General features: G+C 33.7%; 2 protein-coding genes across 6 annotated transcripts in view; both read left to right on the forward strand.

Annotated features, from left to right (window-relative positions):
* The window catches only part of LOC132742238 (sulfotransferase 1B1-like), an 84,641-nt gene that overhangs the window by 6,535 nt on the left and 54,009 nt on the right, over nt 1-24,097 (forward strand). The window lies entirely within an intron of this gene.
* Nucleotides 9,975-20,863, forward strand: LOC132742235 (sulfotransferase 1B1-like). The gene is made up of 7 exons (XM_060730575.1): nt 9,975-10,131; nt 14,519-14,697; nt 14,917-15,073; nt 16,925-17,091; nt 17,394-17,497; nt 17,675-17,846; nt 18,565-20,863. Exons 2-7 carry the CDS (start codon nt 14,520-14,522, stop codon nt 18,687-18,689), a joined length of 903 nt encoding a protein of 300 aa, XP_060586558.1. The 5' UTR covers nt 9,975-10,131; nt 14,519; the 3' UTR covers nt 18,690-20,863.

Here is a 24,097-nt window from a genome sequence, read left to right on the forward strand (position 1 = left end):
GAATACATGTTGATTAATGTTTTGGCAATTAAAATGTATCGATTTCTTTCTGCCATCATCATTTTCACATTTTTATTCCATATCTTTTTTATATTTTCCTTTGTTTTTCTTCCTGAATTAGTTTGTGTTTGCCAATGGCTTTTAAACAAATAATCAATAAATGACAAATAATCATATATATAGAATAAAGAAATACATGAATTTCACAGTATGCATAAGATGTTTAAATATATTTTACAGTAGAGTACGGGAAATACACAGATTATCTAAAAGAATGGGAAAATGAAATACAAAATGGCGTTGGGTATCCCCTTCACATTATGTATTACGAGGACATGAAAATCGTAGGTTTAACTTTTCTTTTATATTTTAAAAAAAAATTAAAAAATTTCAGTATATTTATCGTACACCTAGAAAATTATGGGATTCGGTTATTTAAATAAATCACTTACAGACGATATTAAAGATTTGAGCCGCGTCACGACAAAACCAACATAATGGGTTTGCGACCAGCATGGATCCAGACCAGCCTGCGCATCCGCGCAGTCTGATCAGGATCCATGATGTTCGCTTACCAACCCTACAAGTAGGAAGACTGATAGCGACCAGCATGGATCCTGATCAGACTGCACGGATGCGAAGGCTGGTCTGGATCCATGCTGGTCGCGAACCCATGATGTTGGTTTTGTCATGACGCGGCTCATTTGTATTTCACCATAATTAAATTTGTAAAATATTAACATAAATCTACACACAGAATGGAATTGAAGAAATTGAAAAGTTGCTGAAGTTCCTTGATGTTGAACTAGAAGAAAATTTGAAGAAAGATATATTACATAATTGCGGGTTTGATAATATGGTGAAAAAACAACTCCCACCTCCCGTCAAAGAAATGTTGTTCAAGTCTGATTTCGAATTCTTTAGGAAAGGTATGATTCTAATTTATTCTTTACATTTTTTGTTTGTCTTCTTTTGATTTTGATATATTTCAAAATAATGTGTAACCAAATATGATATCCTATCAGTTGATATACTTACTTGCATTTTATGATCACTGTAAATTTTGTATTCTAGGGGGGAGCGGTGACTAAGTGGTGAGGTCTATCCTCTTAATCCAGGGATCATGGGTTAGAGCCCTATTAGGGTCATGATTATGCACACTTGAGAGTGATTGAAAACAACTTCAAGATTTTATCATAATATACGTTGAGAAAGACATGCTTAAATGGACAAAATTATACCGGAATAGGAAAAATCATAGAAATATTTTCTTTTTTTTCTTTTAAACATTTAGGTGATTTAATAATTGAGTCTTTTAAGACGCTTCAAATTTGAAAGATTTTTGTAAAATTGTCTTTCTGTTTGATAATATGGCATTGATGAGTCATATCCAAGGTTGTTTAAATCATCAATACACTTTGACACTGAGATATAATTTTAGAATACGCAATGATAAAATAGTGCAGTCTTATGCTAGTAATCTTCATATCGTGGAATGAACGTTATTTTGTATTTGACTTCTCTTTTTATTCTAGGTCAAATTGGTGATTGGAAGAATTGGTTTACAGAAGCCCAGAATGAAATGTTTGATGACATCTGGGAGAAAGAAATGAGTGGTTCATCTATGTGGAAGTTTATATATACTGACCCAAGATCTTAGGATATTGAAAGTGAAAGTCAAGAACAAATATGTATATTTGTAAAATTCCTTCTCCCCTTTAAAAAAAATATATCCATATCACGACAAGCGATAATAGAAAACGAGATATGTTCTTTTATTTTGTTCTTGTTTGTAATATTTGTGATGACTTACACTTGCATGACTAAATATAACCATGATGGAAGTTAAATACATATTCAAAGACTTTCACTGATACTATTTAACTTCGTAAACAATATTTACACGTGGCCCCATGAAGTGGCATTCGATTTCAGGTCAGTCGCTAATCCAATTTATGTTTACCGACTTATTAAATTTTCGTCAATTATGGTCATTGGTAGAATTTTTTCATAACATCACAGTTTCAAGATGTTTGGAATACAAATGCAACCCGGCCATTTCTTTTTTTGACCCATTTTGTTTATTTGATTGATGTTTATGTGTATTTTTTATAATCATAATTATGATATACTTAAGAGAAGTATGGACTGCTATTCCCTGTTATATATAGTTACATAGTTAACTGCATGCAGTATACTATGTATATACATATGTTTCCCTCTATCCATATAGAACAATTAAAACAATTAACTACCATCCATTGCAAAAGATGTCAAGTGCCATATGGAAGCTGCAAAAGTTGCCCCATACATGACTTCATGTTTTTATTTTTTCCTAGTACTTTGGGATCATTGATTTTAGCACATTACGTATTGTCTTGTTGATCTTTATTCTTGTTTTTTATAATGAAATAGAAAACATTGTTTTGCCAAGATCACTTAGGCCTGAAATATTCAAAGAGCTGCATTCAAGTCATCTGGGTGCACAATATATACTGTCTCAGTAGAAAATGATGTTTTTCCCATGATTTTTTTAATAATGTAATGGAAGTAAAAAACAGTTTGTCATCAGTTAATTACTGCCCTTTTGAACAACTATAGAGATGATTTATGTTTAAAATATTTGCTAAGTTTTACCATCGTAATTTAGATTTAGTTTTAGAATTTAATTGTAATTATTTTTTAACGACTAGGTATTAGCAAGCCTGATTTTATTTCTATGGCGAGGTGGTTTACAAACGTCGTAGGGTCATAGTAATGTTTCTGTTGTCTTCACTAAAATTATCAAACGGCTTATTAAAAGAGGTTATGACTCAATTATTTTAAGGTATACCACATGTTTGGTGTTCAACCATTTGATAGTTGGAAGCTACGCTTTCCTCTTTTAATTACATTTGACGGACTAAGGGGAAGACTATATGATGGACATTTCGTAAAGCCATTTGGGACTGACTTGTCTTAAATTCGTCTTCTGTATAGCTTTGTTGGGCCTTTGTAGGTGATTTTATTGTTGCTCTGCCTTCTGTCACCGAGTATTTTGGTCATTAGGCTGTATCATTTTGTACATATGTACACGATCATTTATGTGTTTTATTTCTTTCGTCTTATGTAACCATGACAATGTAAGAATTTCACTTGGCGGGGATTAATTTTTATTTAAACTTGTTTGTCATATTGGAAAATATAAGGGCTTATAAAAAGGTTTGGCGCACCTAAACCCGGTTTAAACTCCCCAGTGTTGTAACTCCCACCGACCGTTCTAAGATGGTACACCTCTGTGCTTCTTCACGTGTTTCACATGTCTGTTTTGTTACTTGTTTCGAATGTTTGCATGTTTTGTAATGTCTTCCTTACTTAATTGTCGTTTACAGTTAGCATTTTCTCACCCCTCTCCCAGTTTGTACCTCCACCTTTTCACACGTATAGCCCTTTTCCCTTTGGTTTCCATGTGGGCCCGTTTATGTTTTTGTTGTTTCGTACGTAGCATGTCCCTCTACCTTGATGATCTTTATTATTGTTTTTTTTTAATAATGAAAGGAGAAAACATTGTTTTACCAAGGTCACTTAGGCCTAAAATGTTCAAAGTGCTGCATTCCAGTCATCTGGGTGCACAGTACTGTCTCAGTAGAGCAAGGTCAATAATGTTTTGGCCAGAATTTTCTAATAATATAATTTAAATGGTATAAGCAATGTCAAATTTGTTTGAAATACAGGTCATCGAAACTGTTTACCGGCTTACCGAAATTTAAGCCATTAGTTAGCTCTGAAATACCAGATTATCCGTAATAAATTGCAAAGTCAATCGCAACTACTCGGCCCTTTCCGCCAGTCCGGATAAGGACCTCGAACACAATAGTATGAATACACAGAACAGATGCGGTATTTCGGTCTAACCTACGCTTAGAAACTAAACATGTAAACAAATAGTAATTTAACGCTTGGTGTTGTTGACAAGTTTATTTCCAATATATGGAGTAAAAGTCCACCTTAAATATGTGAATTCATAGGTACAAAAGCAAACAATACATTATTTATATATTTATTATTATGACGTACAAACTAGAACGATCAGTGATCACATGTGTCACCTAATGATGGCCAATTTCATGTTGGGACAAGTTCTGTGACAGTCGGAGAAGTGATCGGAGTAGTGGCGACATAAATTCCTGTAAAGTTAGGATGAAATTGCCTAAGTAGTTTATGAGTAGTAGTGGGGACAAGTTTTGTGACAGACGGACAGTCAGACAGACAGACAGTGCACAACTAGACTTGGTACTGTTCATTCCTGTAAAGTTTGGATAAAATTGCATCAGTAGTTTATGAGGAGTAGTCCGGACAAGCTTTTGTGTATAAAAAAATAACACATTTTTATCAAAGTGCCATAACACGGCCAAAAATCATTCAACCGAAAAACCCGTGCAATATGCGCAAGGACTTGAGCTACAAATCAATCCTGTAAAGTTTCATTGAAATTGCATTAGTGGTATAAGATAAGTAGTCCGGACAAACTTCAAAAATAAAAATTATTAAAGGGCCATAACTCTTACAAAAAACATTGAACCGGAAAATGCTGACAATATGCACAACTAGACTTGGTACTGATCAATCTTGTTTGGATGAAATTGCACCAGTAGTTTATGAGGAGTAGTCTGGACAAGTTTTGTGACGGATGGATAGACGGACAGACAGACGGACAGACAGACGACGGAGAAGTGATCCCTATATATCGCCACTACTCCGTAAAGGCGACAAAGAAAACAACCTGTTGACATTTAGTGGGACTTGTTTAAAATTGAACATCAGTGGGCTTAACTGAATTGCAGATTGTTGTCAGACATATTTTCAAGCATAAGAGTACCGGAACAAACATTAGATGTCAAATAATTTGTTTTACATTATCTCTGTTTCTGTTAACATCTGAAACCAATTGGTAGAACTACTTTCAATCCGTATTGTTTCCGAGGTTATTATAGATAATAGCCGAGGCAGTTCCGAGGCAGTTCATCTAATGCGAAAGAATTTATGGTCATGTCTGATTCTATTCAAGGCATATAATAGTTCGTGGACTTTCGAACATAAAGAGCTCAACTGTTATTTTCCACATGAAAGATATTTTGTCCCATTGGGGCATATGTGATAAAATTGTCACTGATGGGTGTCCATGTTTTGAATTTGAAAAGTTTTCATAGTTTTCGAAATATCATGATTAACGCAGGGTCATAGCGTAACGACAACAATAAACAGCCTGTGGTTTTATGTTCTCCGGATTATGCTAATTATTTCACAAGCACTGGCTGAATGGTAAAACAACGTTCTGTAATAGATTTGTAAATATGCAGTGATAAATGCTAACAAGGGCAACATTGTCAAAATACACCTAACATAATAGTTTTTGACAGAGATGTGGGCTTTATAGTTATGTATATAGGAGATAGGCTTAGGGCAATATCCGGACAACATCAAGATATTTTATCATCTCTAGTGACCTTGAAATCTGCAAATATTGACTTTAATTACATGTGTCACACTAGTAGTCATGATAGTTATCTTTAGAGTTACAATCCACTAATAAATGATGACTAGATAGGCCACTTACACATCTTCTGTTTTTATTTAATTTTTTACCTTTCTATGTGACCACTAAAAGTAGCAGGGACCTGGTTTATGTGTGTAATACACAATGGTGAACATTTGTGCCAAGTAACTTTAAATTCCCCTGATGAATGACCTGTAAGTGTGACCTTAACCTTTAACATAGAGAACTGGTTCATGCACGTGACATCGATTATCTCTATAGTGAACATTTCTCATTTTTTTTATTAGAATCCCTCCATGCGGGTAGGAGATAAGCTCCGGACAAAATCTGTATATTTCATCATCTCTTGTGGCTTTGACATTGCATTCATTAACATAAATTACAAGTGTCATAGCAACTGTAATGATAATGACCATTTGTGTTACAATCCCTAAATAAATGATGACTAAATGGTGTTTATAGAAAGCTTCATATTTTTACCTTAACTGTGACCTTTATGTGTGACCTTGACCTTTGCAGCAGGAAACTGAATTTAACGCACGACACTCTGCCTCACAACAGTTAACATTTGCGTTAAAACATATAGAAATCCCTCAATGTATGTAAACGTTTTGCATCGGACAACAGTTTTCCAGAAAGCTCGTAGTGTGACCTTGACCTTTAACCTAAATACCTTTTATATACCTGATACACGGTTTCTCATAGTGGTGAACATGTCTATGTTGTTTAAAAAATCCCTCCATGTGTGTAAAAGATATTCTCCGGACAAAATTGGACGTCATTGTCCCCCCCCCCCGTTCAGTCAGTGGCGTTCTTAAAATACAACCCGTTTATGAAACGGGCATTTATTATATATTAATACTCATGAGTATTCGATGTAAGCGATTCATGATAATGACAAATTACTATATGTTTTCGTAATGATCATCTGATATATAGCTTGTTCTTCCTTATTTAAACTTATTTTAACCTTATTAAACAAGTACAGGTTGAACCGGGTGAACCGGGTGATGCTCTCCGAATAGGCTTTGGACACAGAAAAGTATACCTCTCGTAGTTTCAAAATTATGTCCCCGACAATGTTCAAAGTGCATTAATACCTAAATTAGGAAAGGTAGGGTTATGACTTTTACACATGAAGTCACACTGCATCTACCTGCCTACAAAGTTTCATACTGATATTTCTTTTAGTATCAGAGTTACGTCCCGAACAAAGTTCAAAGTGTAAAAATGAACAAAGAATGATACGTCCCGAACAAAGTTCAAAGTGTAAAAATGAACAAAGAGTGATAAGTCCAAAATATGGCAATGCAGATTTATGGTTCTTTTGAACTGCTTTTCTACCCATTAATAATATCTATCTACCTACAAAGTTCCATAAAAACATTTATATCTCGTATGGTTTCAGAGTTATGTCCCGTACAAAGTTCAAAGTGTAAAAAGATCAAATGGCAATAACTCAAAAATTAGGCAAAGCGGAGTAACGGTTCTTGTGCACGGCACATCTACCTAATAAGATAAATCTACATACAAGGTTTTATGAACACATCTGCGGATGTTTCTAAATTCAAAATTTTACTATTTCATGTTTAAATGTTGAATTCTGCTTAAGCCGGTGCTAGGGGGCGTGGACGGTAACTTGCACTTTCCAGTACCGTCCATGAACAGGCTCAATCAAACCGAGCCTGCAACATTTTCAATTTTGCCGTGTTGGGCTTTCTTTAGGGATTCTGTATTTATCTATTTTATGATCACATCCGTGTTATTTGTGCCGTGTGGCGGCTGTAAAAAGTCTCCCCGTACATTTAATCAATGATGTTATATTTTCGATCCTTGAAGATCGTTCAGCACGACATTATTGTTGTGCTTTTGGTATTTTTAGTTTCAACTTTTCGGCATTTTCTAGTTGGGTGGTTCCAATATTCCTACTTGAATAATGTTGAATCACCCTTAGGATATGTTGCCTGCTTTTTAAATTTGTCTTTAGACGTCTTATCTGTGATACGTAGGCTTCATAAACCTCTGATCCCCTTTCAAAATTCCATTTTATTTAGTTCCGCCCATTGTTTTCTCGTTTAGGGCACACGCTTTTTATTACTTGGGGACCATACGCCGCTTTTCATGGAATGGCACGGAAGTGTCACATTGAAGGTTCCATGATGACCGCCGTATGAACACATCTGCGGATGTTTCTAAATTCAAAATTTTACTATTTCATGTTTAAATGTTGAATTCTGCTTAAGCCGGTGCTAGGGGGCGTGGACGGTAACTTGCACTTTCCAGTACCGTCCATGAACAGGCTCAATCAAACCGAGCCTGCAACATTTTCAATTTTGCCGTGTTGGGCTTTCTTTAGGGATTCTGTATTTATCTATTTTATGATCACATCCGTGTTATTTGTGCCGTGTGGCGGCTGTAAAAAGTCTCCCCGTACATTTAATCAATGATGTTATATTTTCGATCCTTGAAGATCGTTCAGCACGACATTATTGTTGTGCTTTTGGTATTTTTAGTTTCAACTTTTCGGCATTTTCTAGTTGGGTGGTTCCAATATTCCTACTTGAATAATGTTGAATCACCCTTAGGATATGTTGCCTGCTTTTTAAATTTGTCTTTAGACGTCTTATCTGTGATACGTAGGCTTCATAACCTCTGATCCCCTTTCAAAATTCCATTTTATTTAGTTCCGCCCATTGTTTTCTCGTTTAGGGCACACGCTTTTTATTACTTGGGGACCATACGCCGCTTTTCATGGAATGGCACGGAAGTGTCACATTGAAGGTTCCATGATGACCGCCGTATGAACACATCTGCGGATGTTTCTAAATTCAAAATTTTACTATTTCATGTTTAAATGTTGAATTCTGCTTAAGCCGGTGCTGGGGGGCGTGGACGGTAACTTGCACTTTCCAGTACCGTCCATGAACAGGCTCAATCAAACCGAGCCTGCAACATTTTCAATTTTGCCGTGTTGGGCTTTCTTTAGGGATTCTGTATTTATCTATTTTATGTTGATATCCCTTAGAGTTACATCCCGGACAAGAAAAACGGACTGACGGAAGGACAAAGCGGCGACTATATGCACACCCTTCGGGTGATTAAAAAACACCTAAGATGAAATGATGTTTAAATATTACATTAATTTTGTAAAAGATGGAAGAGTTAAACTGTAACATGATACACCAGGTGCGTATAGCCCCTTTATAACAGATAGCTCACTGGGTGTAAATATAAGAGGGGTCTTTGATAGCTACTGGAGCAAGATTTACAATTAGGTATATAGCTAAATGCGTTGGTATCTCTGTATGAACCGCTCATACAATCCTCAGACATGACTTAGAAATAAGAACGATAAGTGCCAGATGGATATCCTATCCCCTTACAAAAGAGCAAAAACTTGCTCGGGTAAGAATCTCAAAACAATTTGGAAGCAGTTCCCTAAATTTCTTTCTCAAATACCATCACTGGCGAAGAGATGTTAAGTCACTTTTATGAACCCAAGCAAAAGATGCATAACAACATATGGACAACCAAAGGAAGTCAAAGACCTTGTATATCAAAACGCACCAAGGGCTCTCAAAAAGGTCATTTATGTGATTTTCTTTACTAATCAAGCACCTGCTATTCACAATGCCGTACCAAAAGGTTAATCTGTAGATGCAAAGTTTAACAAAGGCAATGTCCTTCATAAATTAATAATGTTAAAATACCGCCCACAAGAAACTAATCTCCGTGGTGTTAGATTGTTGCATGGCAATGCTTCGTCACACAAAGCAGTCATTGTACACAGGAAATGGTTGTCGAGCATTCTCATTCTACTGATTCGCAAGATCTTGCCCCGTGTGACTTTTCCCTATTTCCCGGGCTCAAAAACACCTCCCTGGAAGAAAATATCAAAGTTTTAACGTAAAAAATCTCGGTTTGGCTATTGTTCAGTGTCTAAAGAGTTTACTTTGAAAAGATTATGAAAACGCAATTAGGAATTGGATGAAAGACTTAAACTTTGTAAATCACATGGTCTTGAGTATTTTGAATGATTGATATAATTGTTTTGACACTGTTTGTTAAGCACTTCTGAAAATTGAAGCAGTTGCATTCATATTTCAACACCCCTCGTACTACCATCACGGAAACTGCTATGTTAACAACTGTCTTATAAACATATTGTAGATTATAATAATAAACGTTCTTAGAGCACATATACTTATGTCGTTCTTAAACCCATGACGTAACAGAGGGCTCTCATTAAACATATTACCAAAATGTGAAAGAGCCACTGCTTCGTAGGAGTGTAAAATGCCGAGTTAAGAATATGTCTGCATAGTTTTTTGGCCTTTTTTCCGCCACGCGCATGAATACATATTCCTCGTACGGTATCTATTACTCCCCGCCGCTAAGAAGAAACTAGACAAGGGAAATTTAAAAGTCATCGTGACATTATGTAACGTATTGATTAATTATATTCCGCGTCATACAAATTGCACCCCTGTTAAAATGGGTTATCATCTAAATACTCGAATGTCGTTTGTAGAACAGTTCAGTTAATTCGTGAATGTGGTTGAAGACTAAGTTCATGGTGAAACATTGCCTGTAGGGTAAGTTTATATTTGCTTTTATTCATTATATATTTTTAACCACTATTTATCCATTCCCTGCCTGTGTTTGTCTCAGGTTTATGATGACACATTTTTAGGGGGTGGGGGGGGCTTCCCCTTAAATAACCTTAAAAGATATTGCTATTGCTGCAAGTTCCTTGCCTTCGTCGTAGTCATTAAAACCTATAATAAGGCAATTTTTAAATAAATTTAGTATTTGTATTAGATGTGTATGAAATGTAAACAAGTATTACTGGTTTTCAAAGTGAAATATTAATTCACCTTTTGTATGTTTCAAGGGAAATTCATACATTGAAACAATATTTGTCAATAAATGCAATAATTGTGTTGAAGAAATTTGCTAAGAAATGTGTAGCAAATTTAATTGTCTATTTAAAAATGGCAATGGGAATATTAATCTTCTAGAGGTCACGTGACTGCCCTTTTTGATATCATGTTTACATAGTATATGTTAAACTTTATTATTGGTACGCAACTAGCTTATTTTCAAATTGTTTGTTTTGTTGTCCTATATCTCCTTCATCCATGAAGGAATTTTAATGAAACTTTATACGAATGTTAATCAATATGAGAAGCCATGTCGTACGCATAAAGCAGGCCTTTAGGTCAAAGTCCAATGTCACTTTTAGAGCTCATTGAAAAACGCTTGTCTGGAACAAAACTTCTACATGCATAAAGGGTAGTCCTTCATTGAAAGACATCGCATTTTCTTTTTTTTACATTTTGACGTTTATCGGAAAATGCGAAGTCTTTCCATAACTGGCTAATTTCCCATAGCACAAATCGACACGCTTCTCGAGTCGATTTGAATTTACCGGTAAATCACAACTTAAATGTTTTTTATCACAAAAGCAATTGATTAAATAAAAGACGGAAGCATATTTTCCCAAAAACTGTGAAAATATACAATAATTACTCGCGATAAGTCGTTTATTTATCCATATTTTTAAGAAGACACATGAAAGACAGTTTGCGGTGACCCCCATATTGGAAATTCCCGGTCATGCTGTGACGTCCCCAAAAAACAATAGTACGAAATTAGTCTGAACGAAAGATTTTTCTGTTGTAATTTAAGACGCTGACAGGTGCGCGCATTAAAAAATTCGTCTAAAAAATATGGTTCCAGTAATCACCGCATTGCGTAGTACACACAATATGGAGGCTGTTTTACACAATTTTTACACGGGATTTGTTTTAAATTGTTTAAAATTTGAAGGAGTTGATTTTGATAAGGAAAAGACACATTTGTGGTAGGATTATGATTATTTGTAACATTCTACATCGGAAATTTGAATGATTGTGCATGTTTATTGTTTTTCATTTTGCTATGGATTTTTAAATAGATATCTTTAGACGTTAAAGCGGATTTGACCCATGTAAAAAATAGCTTCAAATCCGCGGTAACGTCTAAATATTTGGACTAGCATAAAGGGATTTCAATATACCTTGGCACAAATGTTCATTATTGTCAGGCGGAGTGTCGAATGTAAAATTAAGGTCCCTGCGACCAAGGTCAATGTCACACATAGGGGTCAAAGTTCAGATAAAAATATTAAAATGTGCATTGGGACAATTAAGACATCATTTATTTAGGGATTGAAACACAAATAGTCATTCTCATGACTATTTGTGTAAAACAATTAATGAAGGTTAATATATGCAAGGTTAAGGTCTCTAAAGATAATTGTCAAGATCACTAAAAATGATAAAATATTAAGATTTTGTCCAGAGCATCTCTCCTACACATATGGAGGGATTCTAATGAAAGTTCATACAAATGTTCATTCAATGTTCAACACTTTGAGAAGCCGTGTCGTGTGCATTAACCAAGCATCTAAGTCAAAGGTCAAAGTCACACATAGAGGTCACAAAAAAACGCTTGTCTGGAACAAAACCTCAACATGCATAGAGGGATTTCAATATAACATAGCACAAATATTTACAATTGTGAGGTGGGGTGTAGCGTGCAAAATTGAGGTCCCTGCGGTCAAGGTCACATAAAGTGGTCAAAATTCATATAAAAAATCACTAGAGATGATAATATATCCAGATGTTTTCCGGATTTTGCCAAGAGAATATCGCCTATAAGCATATCTATAATGCCACTGATAGCTTCTGTGACGGATGTACATGTATATTGCGACTATGTTGCCTTGTTGAGAAAATTATCACTTTGCCATTAAATGTATTTCTTTTTGAAGACAACAATGATTCTATAGCATATCAAGCGAATTTACTTCGTAAATATTGTGTTTATGAATATACAGTGTATGTTACATCATTTGTGTTTTTATTTTAGATAATATGATATTGGCACGCTTAGAATAAAAAATAGGTTTAATCACTTCAGTGTTGTTATATTTTCTGGTCCTTCAGGATCATTGATGCCAACACTATAAAGTGTTGAGAATTGAGTACCGCTCAAGCCGGTGCTAGGGGGCGTGAGGGATGTTGCACTTATTCATTATCCCTCATGTACAGACTCAATCAAACCGAGTCTGCAATTCTTATGTTATTTTGTTGTGATTAATGCTTCTGAGGGATCACTTTGTTTCCAGAATTTTGTACTTCACAACAGCAGGTGTCAAGTGCTGTGTGGCAGCCGTGAAAAGTTGCCCCGTACTTCACTTCAGTGTTGTTATATTTTCTGGTCCTTCAGGATCATTGATGCCAACACTATAAAGTGTTGAGAATTGAGTACCGCTCAAGCCGGTGCTAGGGGGCGTGAGGGATGTTGCACTTATTCATTATCCCTCATGTACAGACTCAATCAAACCGAGTCTGCAATTCTTATGTTATTTTGTTGTGATTAATGCTTCTGAGGGATCACTTTGTTTCCAGAATTTTTTAATAACCTGTATTGTCTAGACTCTAAGAAAATCGATTTCACTTCAAAGTAAAGGTTGCGTGTTCGAGCAATACTTTAGAAACAACCATGTAGTCTAATATGACAACCTGGCATATTTGATAAGGCAAGCAGGTGCTATAGTAAAAAACCATAGCGATATTAACTACCATTTTTGTCAAAAGCGAACTTAAATAGATAATGTTTTAATATCTCACAAGATAAAACAAAGTCTAGAGGTTTGGAAATACGTTGATGAATAGACCGTTCAGCAATAATTTTACTAGTCTGTTATCATTCAAAATAGTCATCATTTGTAATGTCACAGACATTATTGCAAACTACAGGTGTGACGTATTATATTTCAATAGCAGTTAAAGTGCAATTTGCTTTAAAATTTATACACATTTATTAAATGATGTGTCATAACGCAGGTGATTTCAGAAAAAATAGAGAACAAAATAATCCCTTAAGAAAGGCCAACACGGCTTTATTGAAAATGTTGCAGGATCGGTTTGATTAGCCTGTTCTTGGACGATACTGTCAATTGCAAACTACCGTCTACGCACCCTAGCACCGGCTTAAGCAGAATTCAACCTTTAACATTTACTGGTAAAATTTTGAATTTGAAACATCAGCGGATGTGTTAATATGGCGGTTATCATGGAACCTTCAATGTGACACGTAAGTGCCATTCCATGAAAGCGGCTTGTGGTCTTCAAGTAAAAAAATGCGTGTGCCCTAAACTAGAAAATAATGGGCGGAACTAAATAAAATAGTATTTTGAAAGGAGATCAGAGGTTATGAAGCCTGCATATCACAGATAGGACGTCAAAAGACAAATTTAAAGAGCAGGCCACATATGGGTGATTCAACAGTATTCAAGTGAGGAATACTCAAACCACCCACAGGAAAATAGCCGAATAGAAGTAACTAAATTACCACAAGCCCAACAATAATGTCGTACTGAACGATCTTTACTGATCGGAAATATATAACATCTCTGATTGAATGTACGGGGCGATTTTTACAGCCTGAACACAGCAATGACAACGCTGATGTAGCTGTCTAATCGTGGCGTGAGAATCACACGGGCGTGAATCAGATCCGCTCAATATACAAAACATGATGAAAAGTTATAAAATCCTGAAGTAACTGTTCCTTCAATCATTAGATAATATTTTTTATACATTTTTGTCTGTCATTCAATAAAAATGATATTTTTTTTAATATTCATCAACATGATTTCTATTTATACGATAATGATTTCTTTTTGTTCGTTTAACAAATACAGTGCACGGCCAATTTCAAAGATGGCGTGAGGTAAAATAGATAAATACAGAATCCCTAAAGAAAGCCCAACACGGCAAAATTGAAAATGTTGCAGGCTCGGTTTGATTGAGCCTGTTCATGGACGGTACTGGAAAGTGCAAGTTACCGTCCACGTAAACTTTACCAAAATCCTTTTGTGAAATAAGGCTTGCTCATATAACATCATTGGTTTGTGGGTTACATTTTCAGAATGACTTCAGTAAAGATAACCGATCTTGGAAATGCATCAATATGTGCAACCGATGTCGGCGGCTTTGTGATTCCAGAATTTATGAAGACGCCTGAAGAGACGAAGGAAATTTTCGATAAAGTTCCAGAGTTCAAATTTAAGGATGGTGATTTGATGTTGTGTACATATCCAAAAACAGGTACAAACATTTTTTGACGTTTTTATGTCACCGCTAAAAGTATAAAAAGATAGTAATTTTGAAAAAGGAAACTATGAAATATATATATTATTTATACACACAAATAGGTTCCGTTTACCTGTTACCGACCGAGTAAAAAACAAAGGTTAATATAGTTGCTATTCATAGATTTTCCAAAGCTTCACTGCCATCATATAAAAGTAACATCTATTTTTTTAGGTACAAACTGGCTGTATGAACTACTTATGATGATTTTAAGGAAGAGCTCTAAACCAATAGAAGGCAACAAGGGGGATTTAATGCTGGAGTTCCAATCTGTTGAAAATCTCGACAAACAACCTTCGCCGAGAGTTGTTAACTGTCACTTGCCTTATCGGTGTGTATACATTTTGAAGAAATTGATTGTCATTTATAACAGAGATGTAAACACGAACCTTTGCCAATAGAATCATGAGTTGTAGTACAATTGCTAATTTGGTCTTTTCATATTTCAAAATTAATGACCTTATCATAAGCAAGTTTTTGTAACTTTATTAATGATAACTGAACAACCTGGTTAATGCCAGACATAAAAGGGTTATTAGCATTGTTATATGTTTCATATTTGTATATTTTTATACAAAGAAGACATTATCAATTTGTTTCTATGCAGCGACAGTTATTAATGCTCGAACTTTGCGGGTGAACCTCCCGCACTGGTTTCGTGTTTTACATTTTTCTTTTCTTTAATAAATGTCGGCAACTTCCCCAACACACTCAAGCACGTACGCCCGCACAAACGAATATAAGAATCCACGCACGCACACAAAACATACATTTTTTTTTCAAATTAGCTTTATTTTGTGATTATTTAAAAGATTAAATAGAGGATATTTGTATGTTTGTGTGTAAGATGAAATTTTTTTCATCGAGTGGGCTTTAAAAACAGTATTCTCACGAGTGGCGTAGCCACGAGTGAGAATACTGTTTTTAAAGTTCACGAGATGAAATAAAATTACATCTTACACAACAAACAAACAAATTTACTTTTTATTTTATGCTTAAAAACAAGTTAAAACGAAATTTCCTTAATATTTACGTTAATATTAAAATCTGTTTCCCCATTTAGAGCCTCAAAAAAGTCGAATTTCTCATTAAATACAAGAAGTCATGGGCTGAAAAATAAGTTCCACAATCAACGTTAAATGGTGGTGATAGTATTCATTTTATTAGAAAATATGTCTGATCGCATGTTTAAATAATAAAAACAAACAATTCTAGTAGGAGAAAAAGTCCAACCATCCATCCATATTTCTGTTACTGACTGCGAATTTATATTAGACCTGGCTATGTTAAATGTAAGCGGCCGCCATTTTCAAAGTTGTGTATTTCACTGGAGGAAAATAATTGTGTTTGATTCAGAGGGATATCATTTGGATTTGTTAGTCATACACCTTTTTAAAAGAAAGAAAACTTATTTGAGGATTGTAACAGACAATAAATAAGTGTTGACAGATGTGTAAACATTCAAAAAAGAGGATAGGAAATTGGAAAACTTGGAAGCCTTACGAACGCTGGGTTGTTTACATATTCTTCGACTGAAAGCTGCGGCATTGCTTTTCAAGTTTTCATAAAGCATACGGCAGTTTTTGCTCGTAGGATACTTAAATATTCCCAAATGTCGTCAAAAGCAGTTTTGCAAGAGGAAGGAATGTATTTTTCAGACTGTAAAAATGAAACAAAAAATTAAAGAGACGATATTTGGTGATTGGTAATTTGAATGAATAGAAGTAACTTACTGTAAGTTTTCTTCTTTTTATTACTTTTGACATATAAGTTATTTATCAATTTCAGCTTTGCTTTTCTTTAAACAGCCTGACATTGACTGAATAGTCAGCAAAAATAAAATTGAGGTACCACATGGGGAAAATCTTAAAAAAAGTAGCTTCGTCATTGAAAAGTGTGAAATTATATTTTGATAATTTTCACTGTGAAATTATCAAATATAATTTTCACGGATAAATGAGTAATCCACTGAAAAGCATAAAATAAATGTTTCTATTTATCAGACCAGCAAGCTATCTGATGAAAGATGTAGTTTTAACTAAATACGAATACATACTTATGTCTAAATATACAAAAATCGTTACTTGAAATGTTCCTAAATGTGTATTATTAGAAGGTTTCTTCTCGATAGCTTTTCGAGTTAGTTCGATCTAAAAAATGCTTACATAACAAAATATTTCAGTTACCTACCGTTGAAGGACATGAAAGCTAAACAGATAAAGACGATACTGTGTTGTCGTAACCCAAAAGACACCGCTGTGTCCTACTACAATCATATGACGGGTTTAAAGCCGTACAATTACGAGGGTAAATGGAGCGATTGGCTGCCTGTGTATCTTCAGGGGAAATGTAAGTGCGAAAAAATCTGAAAGTATAGAATTGACAATGTGGGTATAAAAATATAAAAACTTGTTGGAGTGCTGAAAACTTTATTTGAATGCCTTGATTTCTCTATGGCACCACCGTTTTCAATTTTTTATTTTATATTTTATATATTTACCTTTGTTTTTTTTCTCCTGAATTATTTTGTGTTTGCCAAGGGCTAACGAACAAATTAATGTAACGTTCAAGTTGAAAAATAATCATATATAAGAATAAAGAAATATATGAATTTCACAGTATGCATAAGATGTTTAAAACATATTTTACAGTAGAGTACGGAAAGTACACAGATTATCTAAAAGAATGGGAAAAAGAAATACAAAATGGCGTTGGATATCCCCTTCACATCATGTATTACGAAGACATGAAAATCGTAGGTTTACAAATTTTATTTTATATTTCAAAATCAAAATATTTTCAAACATATTTATCATACATTAAGAGAATGATCATACAAGGTTATCTAAATAAATCACTTACAAAAGTTATAAACAATTTGTATCTCACCATTATTGAACATTGTAAAATATTAACATAAATCTACACACAGAATGGAATTGAAGAAATTGAAAAGTTGCTGAAGTTCCTTGATGTTGAACTAGAAGAAAATTTGAAGAAAGATATACTACATAACTGCGGGTTTGATATAATGGTGAAAAAACAAATTCCACCTGCTATCAAAGAAATGTTGTTCAAGTCAGATTTCAGATTTTTAAGGAAAGGTATGATATTCTTTACATTTTTTGTCTTCTTTTGATTTTCATCTCAAGAGAAAATAATGTGTTACCAAATATGAAATTCTATCAATATGATATGCTAACTTGCAATTTATAAAAACTGTAAACTTTGTATTCAAGGGGGAAAGGTGACTTAGTGGTAAGGTCTATCCCTCTCAAACCAGGGATCATGAGTTAGAGACATTTTTGGGTTCATGTTTATCTTTCCACATATGACATCAATACTAGTTAGTTTCAGGGGCACACTTGAGAGTGATTAAAACTCCTAGATTTCATCATAATATACGTAGAAAAAATATGCTTTATCTTAAATAATCAAAACTGGAATAGGAAAAATCTTAGAAATATACTTTTTTAAACATTATTGTCATTTAGTTATTGAGTCCTTTTACACATTTCACATTTTTAATTGAATCAAACGATATTTCTAAATATAATAATAATAAATTTCGTTTGGTATAACAATGACATTACTTGAGTCATATTTCACGTGTTTTTTTATCGAAAATATCCTTTGACACTGAGGTTTTATTTTAGAACATGTCCTGATAAAATAGAGTGTCATGTTATGCCAGTTATCTTTTTTCGTGAAACGAACGTTATTTATTATTTGATTCCCCATCCTTCTAAAGTGAAATCGATACAATTTCTGTATGTACGTTCTACGTATTAAATTTAAGGTTAAAATTTGTTTTCTTTCTAGGTCAAATTGGTGATTGGAAAAATTGGTTTGCAGAAGCCCAGAATGAAATGTTTGATGACATTTGGAAGAAAGAAATGAGTGGTTCATCTATGTGGAAGTTTAAATATACTGACCCAAGATCTTAGGATATTGAATGAGAAAGAACGTCACTTTTATTCAAGAAAAATGTATATTTATAATCTGGCGTTTGACATTTTTTACTATTGTGTAGACGAACTATTTGTTCAACACAATTAATTTACTTGTTCTTATACATTGTATTAAAAGATTAAGTATATTAGGCCTATAAAAATTGTGTTGTTAGGGTAAGAAGCTCACCAGGAATAGGTAGGGTAGGTCGGACGTTTTGTTTGGAAATGAGAATCGTAACTGGGCCAGGATGGCACAAAAGCATAATTTTTTACTCTTCAAACAACAACTTTGATGTTACAATTCTGAACAGTGTGATGGAATGTCCACACGCTGTTTTATAATCACAGACAACCTGAACCACCATTTTTGTTACTGTGCTGCTATAAAACCTGACAGTACCAAGTGATTTTCCCCCTTTTTTTAACTGCCCAAAATTTTCATATTATGAATGTTTAAATGCATTAAAGATCAAATTGCGACAAACATATTTTGAAATAAAACATTAACCCTTTTATTCTTAAATATAAAAGAATCAAACATTCTAAAACAATTACATGCAGACAAATGTAAAATGTCCAAAATGGGTAACACTGTACTACACAGAAGTGATTGATCAGATTTAAATAATAATTTTTAAAGCATGACATATTAGACCATTATAATGTTTTCTGTTTGATTTACTCCAAACACACTCCTCCTTTTAGAAAACATCCATTTAATAATGACCAACACATACTGACAATTATCACCATCTCCACTAATATAAACAGTACCTAAGGTATTTTATATTCATAAACTACATTTTTAGTGATTAATACACATTTTGATAAGACGTAGCATGTTTTTGGTGACCTTTTTAAACATAAAAAGCGGCATCGCGAAAATATTTTTCTGCTGAAACAGTTACAATTTTAGTTGTTGGTGATTTAGCTTTATAACAAATCAATTATGTTTGTTAATTACAAGATTGGTGTCTATCAGCCATTTCATTAGGCATCGTACAACAATAAATATTGGTCAATATCAAACAAATTTCATTTTTTTAAATGAATTATAAGTCCTTGAGCATCTATTTGACTGGAAGTTAACGACAAAAGTCATCATACGATATTTCTGTACGGCAAATTTGTAGTATCTGATTGGATAATTTTATCGGCTAAATTCTTCAAATTTTTGGCGGACATTTAAGAGTTCCTTCATCAATTTTATGACTAAACAATTTGTTATCAAAATGTTGATGAAAATTGTGAATTTTCTTCATGTTTTGTAATTGTTTTTTTTTGTTGTTTTTGTTTTTTACAGACCTAAAAAAAATTGTAGGGTCCGGCATATTTTTAGATGGGGCAGGGTGACCTAAACAAAACAATTTTTTTTTGCTTGATAAAAATATTATGGTACTATTAAAATTAAAAACGCTTAATGTGAATGTAAATGTATTTTATTAATTTAAGTAGATTTCTTTAAAATATCTTTATAATATATATTCAGTCGCCTTATAATCTTTACAGTTACGTGACATTACACCAGTCATCCCTAATCATCCTAAATCACGAGAAGTGATAAAAAACGAGATATGCTCTGTCATTTTGTTCTAGTTTGTAACCTTTGTGATGACTAACACTTGCATGACTATATATAAACATGATGGAAGTTAAAATACATATTCAAAAGGTTTTCATTGATACTTTTAACATATATTTTTAATCATAATAAATATATGTATTCGGAAGTTATTTTAGCATGCCTTTTAATTTATCGACACAACATTTCCATCAATAAGAGCTGTAAGTCTGTGTCACTAGTAATTTTAAACTTATCAATCCCAGGTCTTCTCAAATATAAGAAAACAAGAAATACTCGACTGACCAAGCAATTGATAACATCATATTTGTAAATTTAAATACTTAAAATCCACAAATACTGCCGACATTCTTCAAAGATTATTTTAAATTTAGGTTTTTATATTTACTAATATTAACCTTTACCTACTTGTCGTAAAGCTACGGGTATTAAACACTGTCCTTGTGCGAGGAAAAATATTTGAATCATCTCCGTATTTGTGTACACTTTTGTTCGCAATACTTTCGTGCACACGTTGATTCGACTCACTAACCAAGAATTTTTGTAGTACATCTTTTTTCAGATTAAAATTAAATAATTCCGTTCATTATGTTAAGTTATTATATTCAGTTGTTTGAATCTGATATGTCATTTTGAAGAAGTAAGCTTGATGTTTTCTATTCTTTTTTTCTCTCTTACATTTATGCAACATTTTAATCACATATTGGAAACGATATATGTAGTGACATAAATATGCCGATTTAACATAAAATTAATTTTCAATTTTCTACGTAGAAAATTGACCCCTACTTTTTATAAATGGCTCATCCCCGCGATAAAGAATCGACTCCCGCTGAAAATCTATCGACTATTAACAGGCAATGTATCGACCTTAGAGACTATACCGAAACTAAACACAATTAGCCTATGACCATGCCGCAAGTATTCCTGTTTTTTTTTTTGTCAGATTTTAAACGATAAACATTCTGTTTACACTTCTTATGAAACATGGACTGTTTTATACTGCTAACGTAAATAGCTATAGTTAAGTGTCATATTACTATTAATACACATTTAGCTCAACTGAGCGCAATGTGCTCCTGGTGAGCTATTATGATGATTCCTCTCTGTTCTGCGTTTGTCGTCGTTTGTCGTTCGTATATCGTTTTCATTAATTTCTTTAAACAAGATCTCCTCTGAAACCAATCACTCGATATTAAGCAAACCACACAGGAATGATCTTTGGATGGTGCCCTATCAAAGTTATTTCAATAGTTTCGGTCAGTGACATAATCAAGTCCCAGGGCCTAAAATGGTGCTTTAAAATGAAAATTTCAAAACAAATTTATTATGAAATTTCAAGTAGCTTTGTTATTTGGTCATAGGTTTTCCTTATATGTGTATAGTGAAACCCTCACAATGTTTGTCTCTGAAATCCCAAATACTAGTGCATTAAACATTATCCAATCAATACCTATCAAAATTGTTCAAAATATGATCCTGGGCTCAAACTGTGTTCACCATGGGTCACAAAATCTTCTTATCTGAAAGCCCAACTGCTAGAGCTTAGATACTGGGTATGGGACATCTTTAAATAGATATCTACTAAGTTTGTAAATATGTGAGCAATTGGGTGAAAATTGGCACTATCACGGGAGTTATTGTTTTCATGTTTTGTATACATCTATAGTTAAACCTTAAAATGTTTCTTTTCTGAAACCCAAAGGGCCAGAGTTAAATATTTTGTATGAAACATCGTGTGATCTGCCTGTCCTGAGCGTCATGGGTTTTCCTTTGATATATGTATGTGAAACCTTCAACTTCTATTGTGCTTGTTGATTTGGAACAGAATGTGATTTTGTGAGTTTGAAAATGGAGCATATTTTCCCAATAAGTGCTTGGCAAATAGCACTGTGTTGTTTAAATTTCATTGTCCATTGCTCGGCGTTCATTGAACGCCGCCTTTTCTTGTTAATCTTGTTTATCATATTTCAATAAAGTGTTAAACGCTATTTGAAATGTCAAATGTATTCAGTTTTAAACAATACAACCAGAACATAGAACAAATACAGTTAATTAAACAATACAACTAGAACAAAGAACACATACATTTAATGTTTAATCGATCACAGTGACTGGGAGAACAATGTAAAAATAACATTTTACTTTTGATTGATTGTTGTGTGTATTTTTACAATTAAAATTGAAATATTTGTTAGTGAAGTACAGAATGCAAATCACTGTTTACGTAGAAAACTGCATGCAGTATACATTGTATTTACATATGTTTCCCGCTATCCGTGATAGAATTGTTTAGGCAATAAACTAACATCAATTGCCTTTATTATTTAAAAGTAATTCCACAGATTTAAATAAGCGCAGAAAAAGTCGATTCATAGGCGACCACAGTGTGTTTCATCTTCCTTTTTGGCACTGATTTTGCATTTTTCCAAAACTTTTTAAACTTCATAAAAGAATGTGTCAAGTGCTTTGGGGTAGCTGCAAAAAATTGCCCCGTACTTCACTACAGTGTTTTTATATATTTTCCGGAACATTAGGACCATTGATTCCAGCACATTCAGTATTAAAAATTGAATTACACTTAAACCGGTGCTTAGGGCTTGAGATATGAGGTCTTTTCGCATTTAATCTCATGAACCTGGGCAGCAATTTTTTAATATAATTTTGTTGTTGTTAATGCCTCAGAGGGAACACCCTTTTTCCAAATTTTTATTCTTTTAACTGATATGTTATAGCTTCTCGTTGTGAACGCACTGTTAGACCTAATTCATCATAAAAAACATGTTCAAGTACTTTTTATGACTATATAAAAGTCAAAATACAAAAAAATTGATCAGTTCAATTTCAGTTTTTATGAAATATTATTACCGGATGGTCATTTCAGTCAGCTATTTTTGTCATTCACGTGCTACTCTTCATGTATTCTTTTTCTTATCCACACTAAAAACAAGTACATCGCGGGCCCATATGTCTTTCATCTCTGTTTCATGCGTGGAAGCTGACAGTTATTTGCAGAGAGCAGGTTATACTAATACAGCATGAAGACGGAGAAAATCAAAAAGAAATACGTTCACATACTCTGAAAAAAGTTTAAGGTATTATCTTATCATAAAATACATAACCTGTTTTATATTTTTTTTATTGCGCGTGGCTATGTTAATGCTTGCATGTGTATAAAATTATCAATATGGAGATCCCTGCAGAACACTGCATACAAAATAAAGAAAATTGTAGAGTCGGTTTGATCGAGAAATAATGGAAGGTGCACATATTTCAAGCCTCTAGCAACGAAGTATTCAGTAAAATTATTCGGCTGCAAAGCAAAAACATTCACATACATCAGTTTTACACTTCATAACTTTACACTTCATGACCGATTTTAAATGTCTAGCTTTGTTGCAAAACATTTTATCTACAGTTTCTTTTTATAGGAAGAGAAGGCTTTTTATCTCCGTTTGCATACAATGGACTGTGCAACTGTCACACGTTTACCAAAATTTAATATCGTTTAACCAGGCTTAAACTTAAATCATGCGTAAACCTAAAGGGGGACTGTTTCGTATTTGGACAAGACGTATAGATTTAAGTGCATTGCACTGTTATATAGCATCTGAATTTTCTATCTATCCATCTGTTGTTGACTAACATGTTCGTTTTGAATAAATTTATCTTTTAAGTTTTATATTGTTCCTTTTTGGATAATTTTAATAGTGCTGCGCGGGCATAGTTCTGGTAACCGCTTTCTATAAAGTAAAGTGAGGTAACATGTGCGCTGCTTTATTTTGGTTAGATTTGGTAATGGGTCTAATGCTACGTTTAC

The sequence above is a fragment of the Ruditapes philippinarum genome, unplaced genomic scaffold (assembly GCF_026571515.1).
Source record: "Ruditapes philippinarum isolate M1 unplaced genomic scaffold, ASM2657151v2 ctg935_1_1_1_1, whole genome shotgun sequence".
NCBI lineage: Eukaryota > Metazoa > Mollusca > Bivalvia > Venerida > Veneridae > Ruditapes > Ruditapes philippinarum.

What these genes read in the sequence shown, in the direction of transcription:
- LOC132742235 (XM_060730575.1), top strand. Translation starts at nt 14,520, where the DNA reads ATGACTTCAGTAAAGATAACCGATCTTGGAAATGCATCAATATGTGCA. An exon ending in ATTACGAAGACATGAAAATC is followed by an intron (nt 17,498 to 17,674) that starts GTAGGTTTACAA and finishes ATCTACACACAG; the next exon opens with AATGGAATTGAAGAAATTGA. An exon ending in TTTCAGATTTTTAAGGAAAG is followed by an intron (nt 17,847 to 18,564) that starts GTATGATATTCT and finishes TTTTCTTTCTAG; the next exon opens with GTCAAATTGGTGATTGGAAA.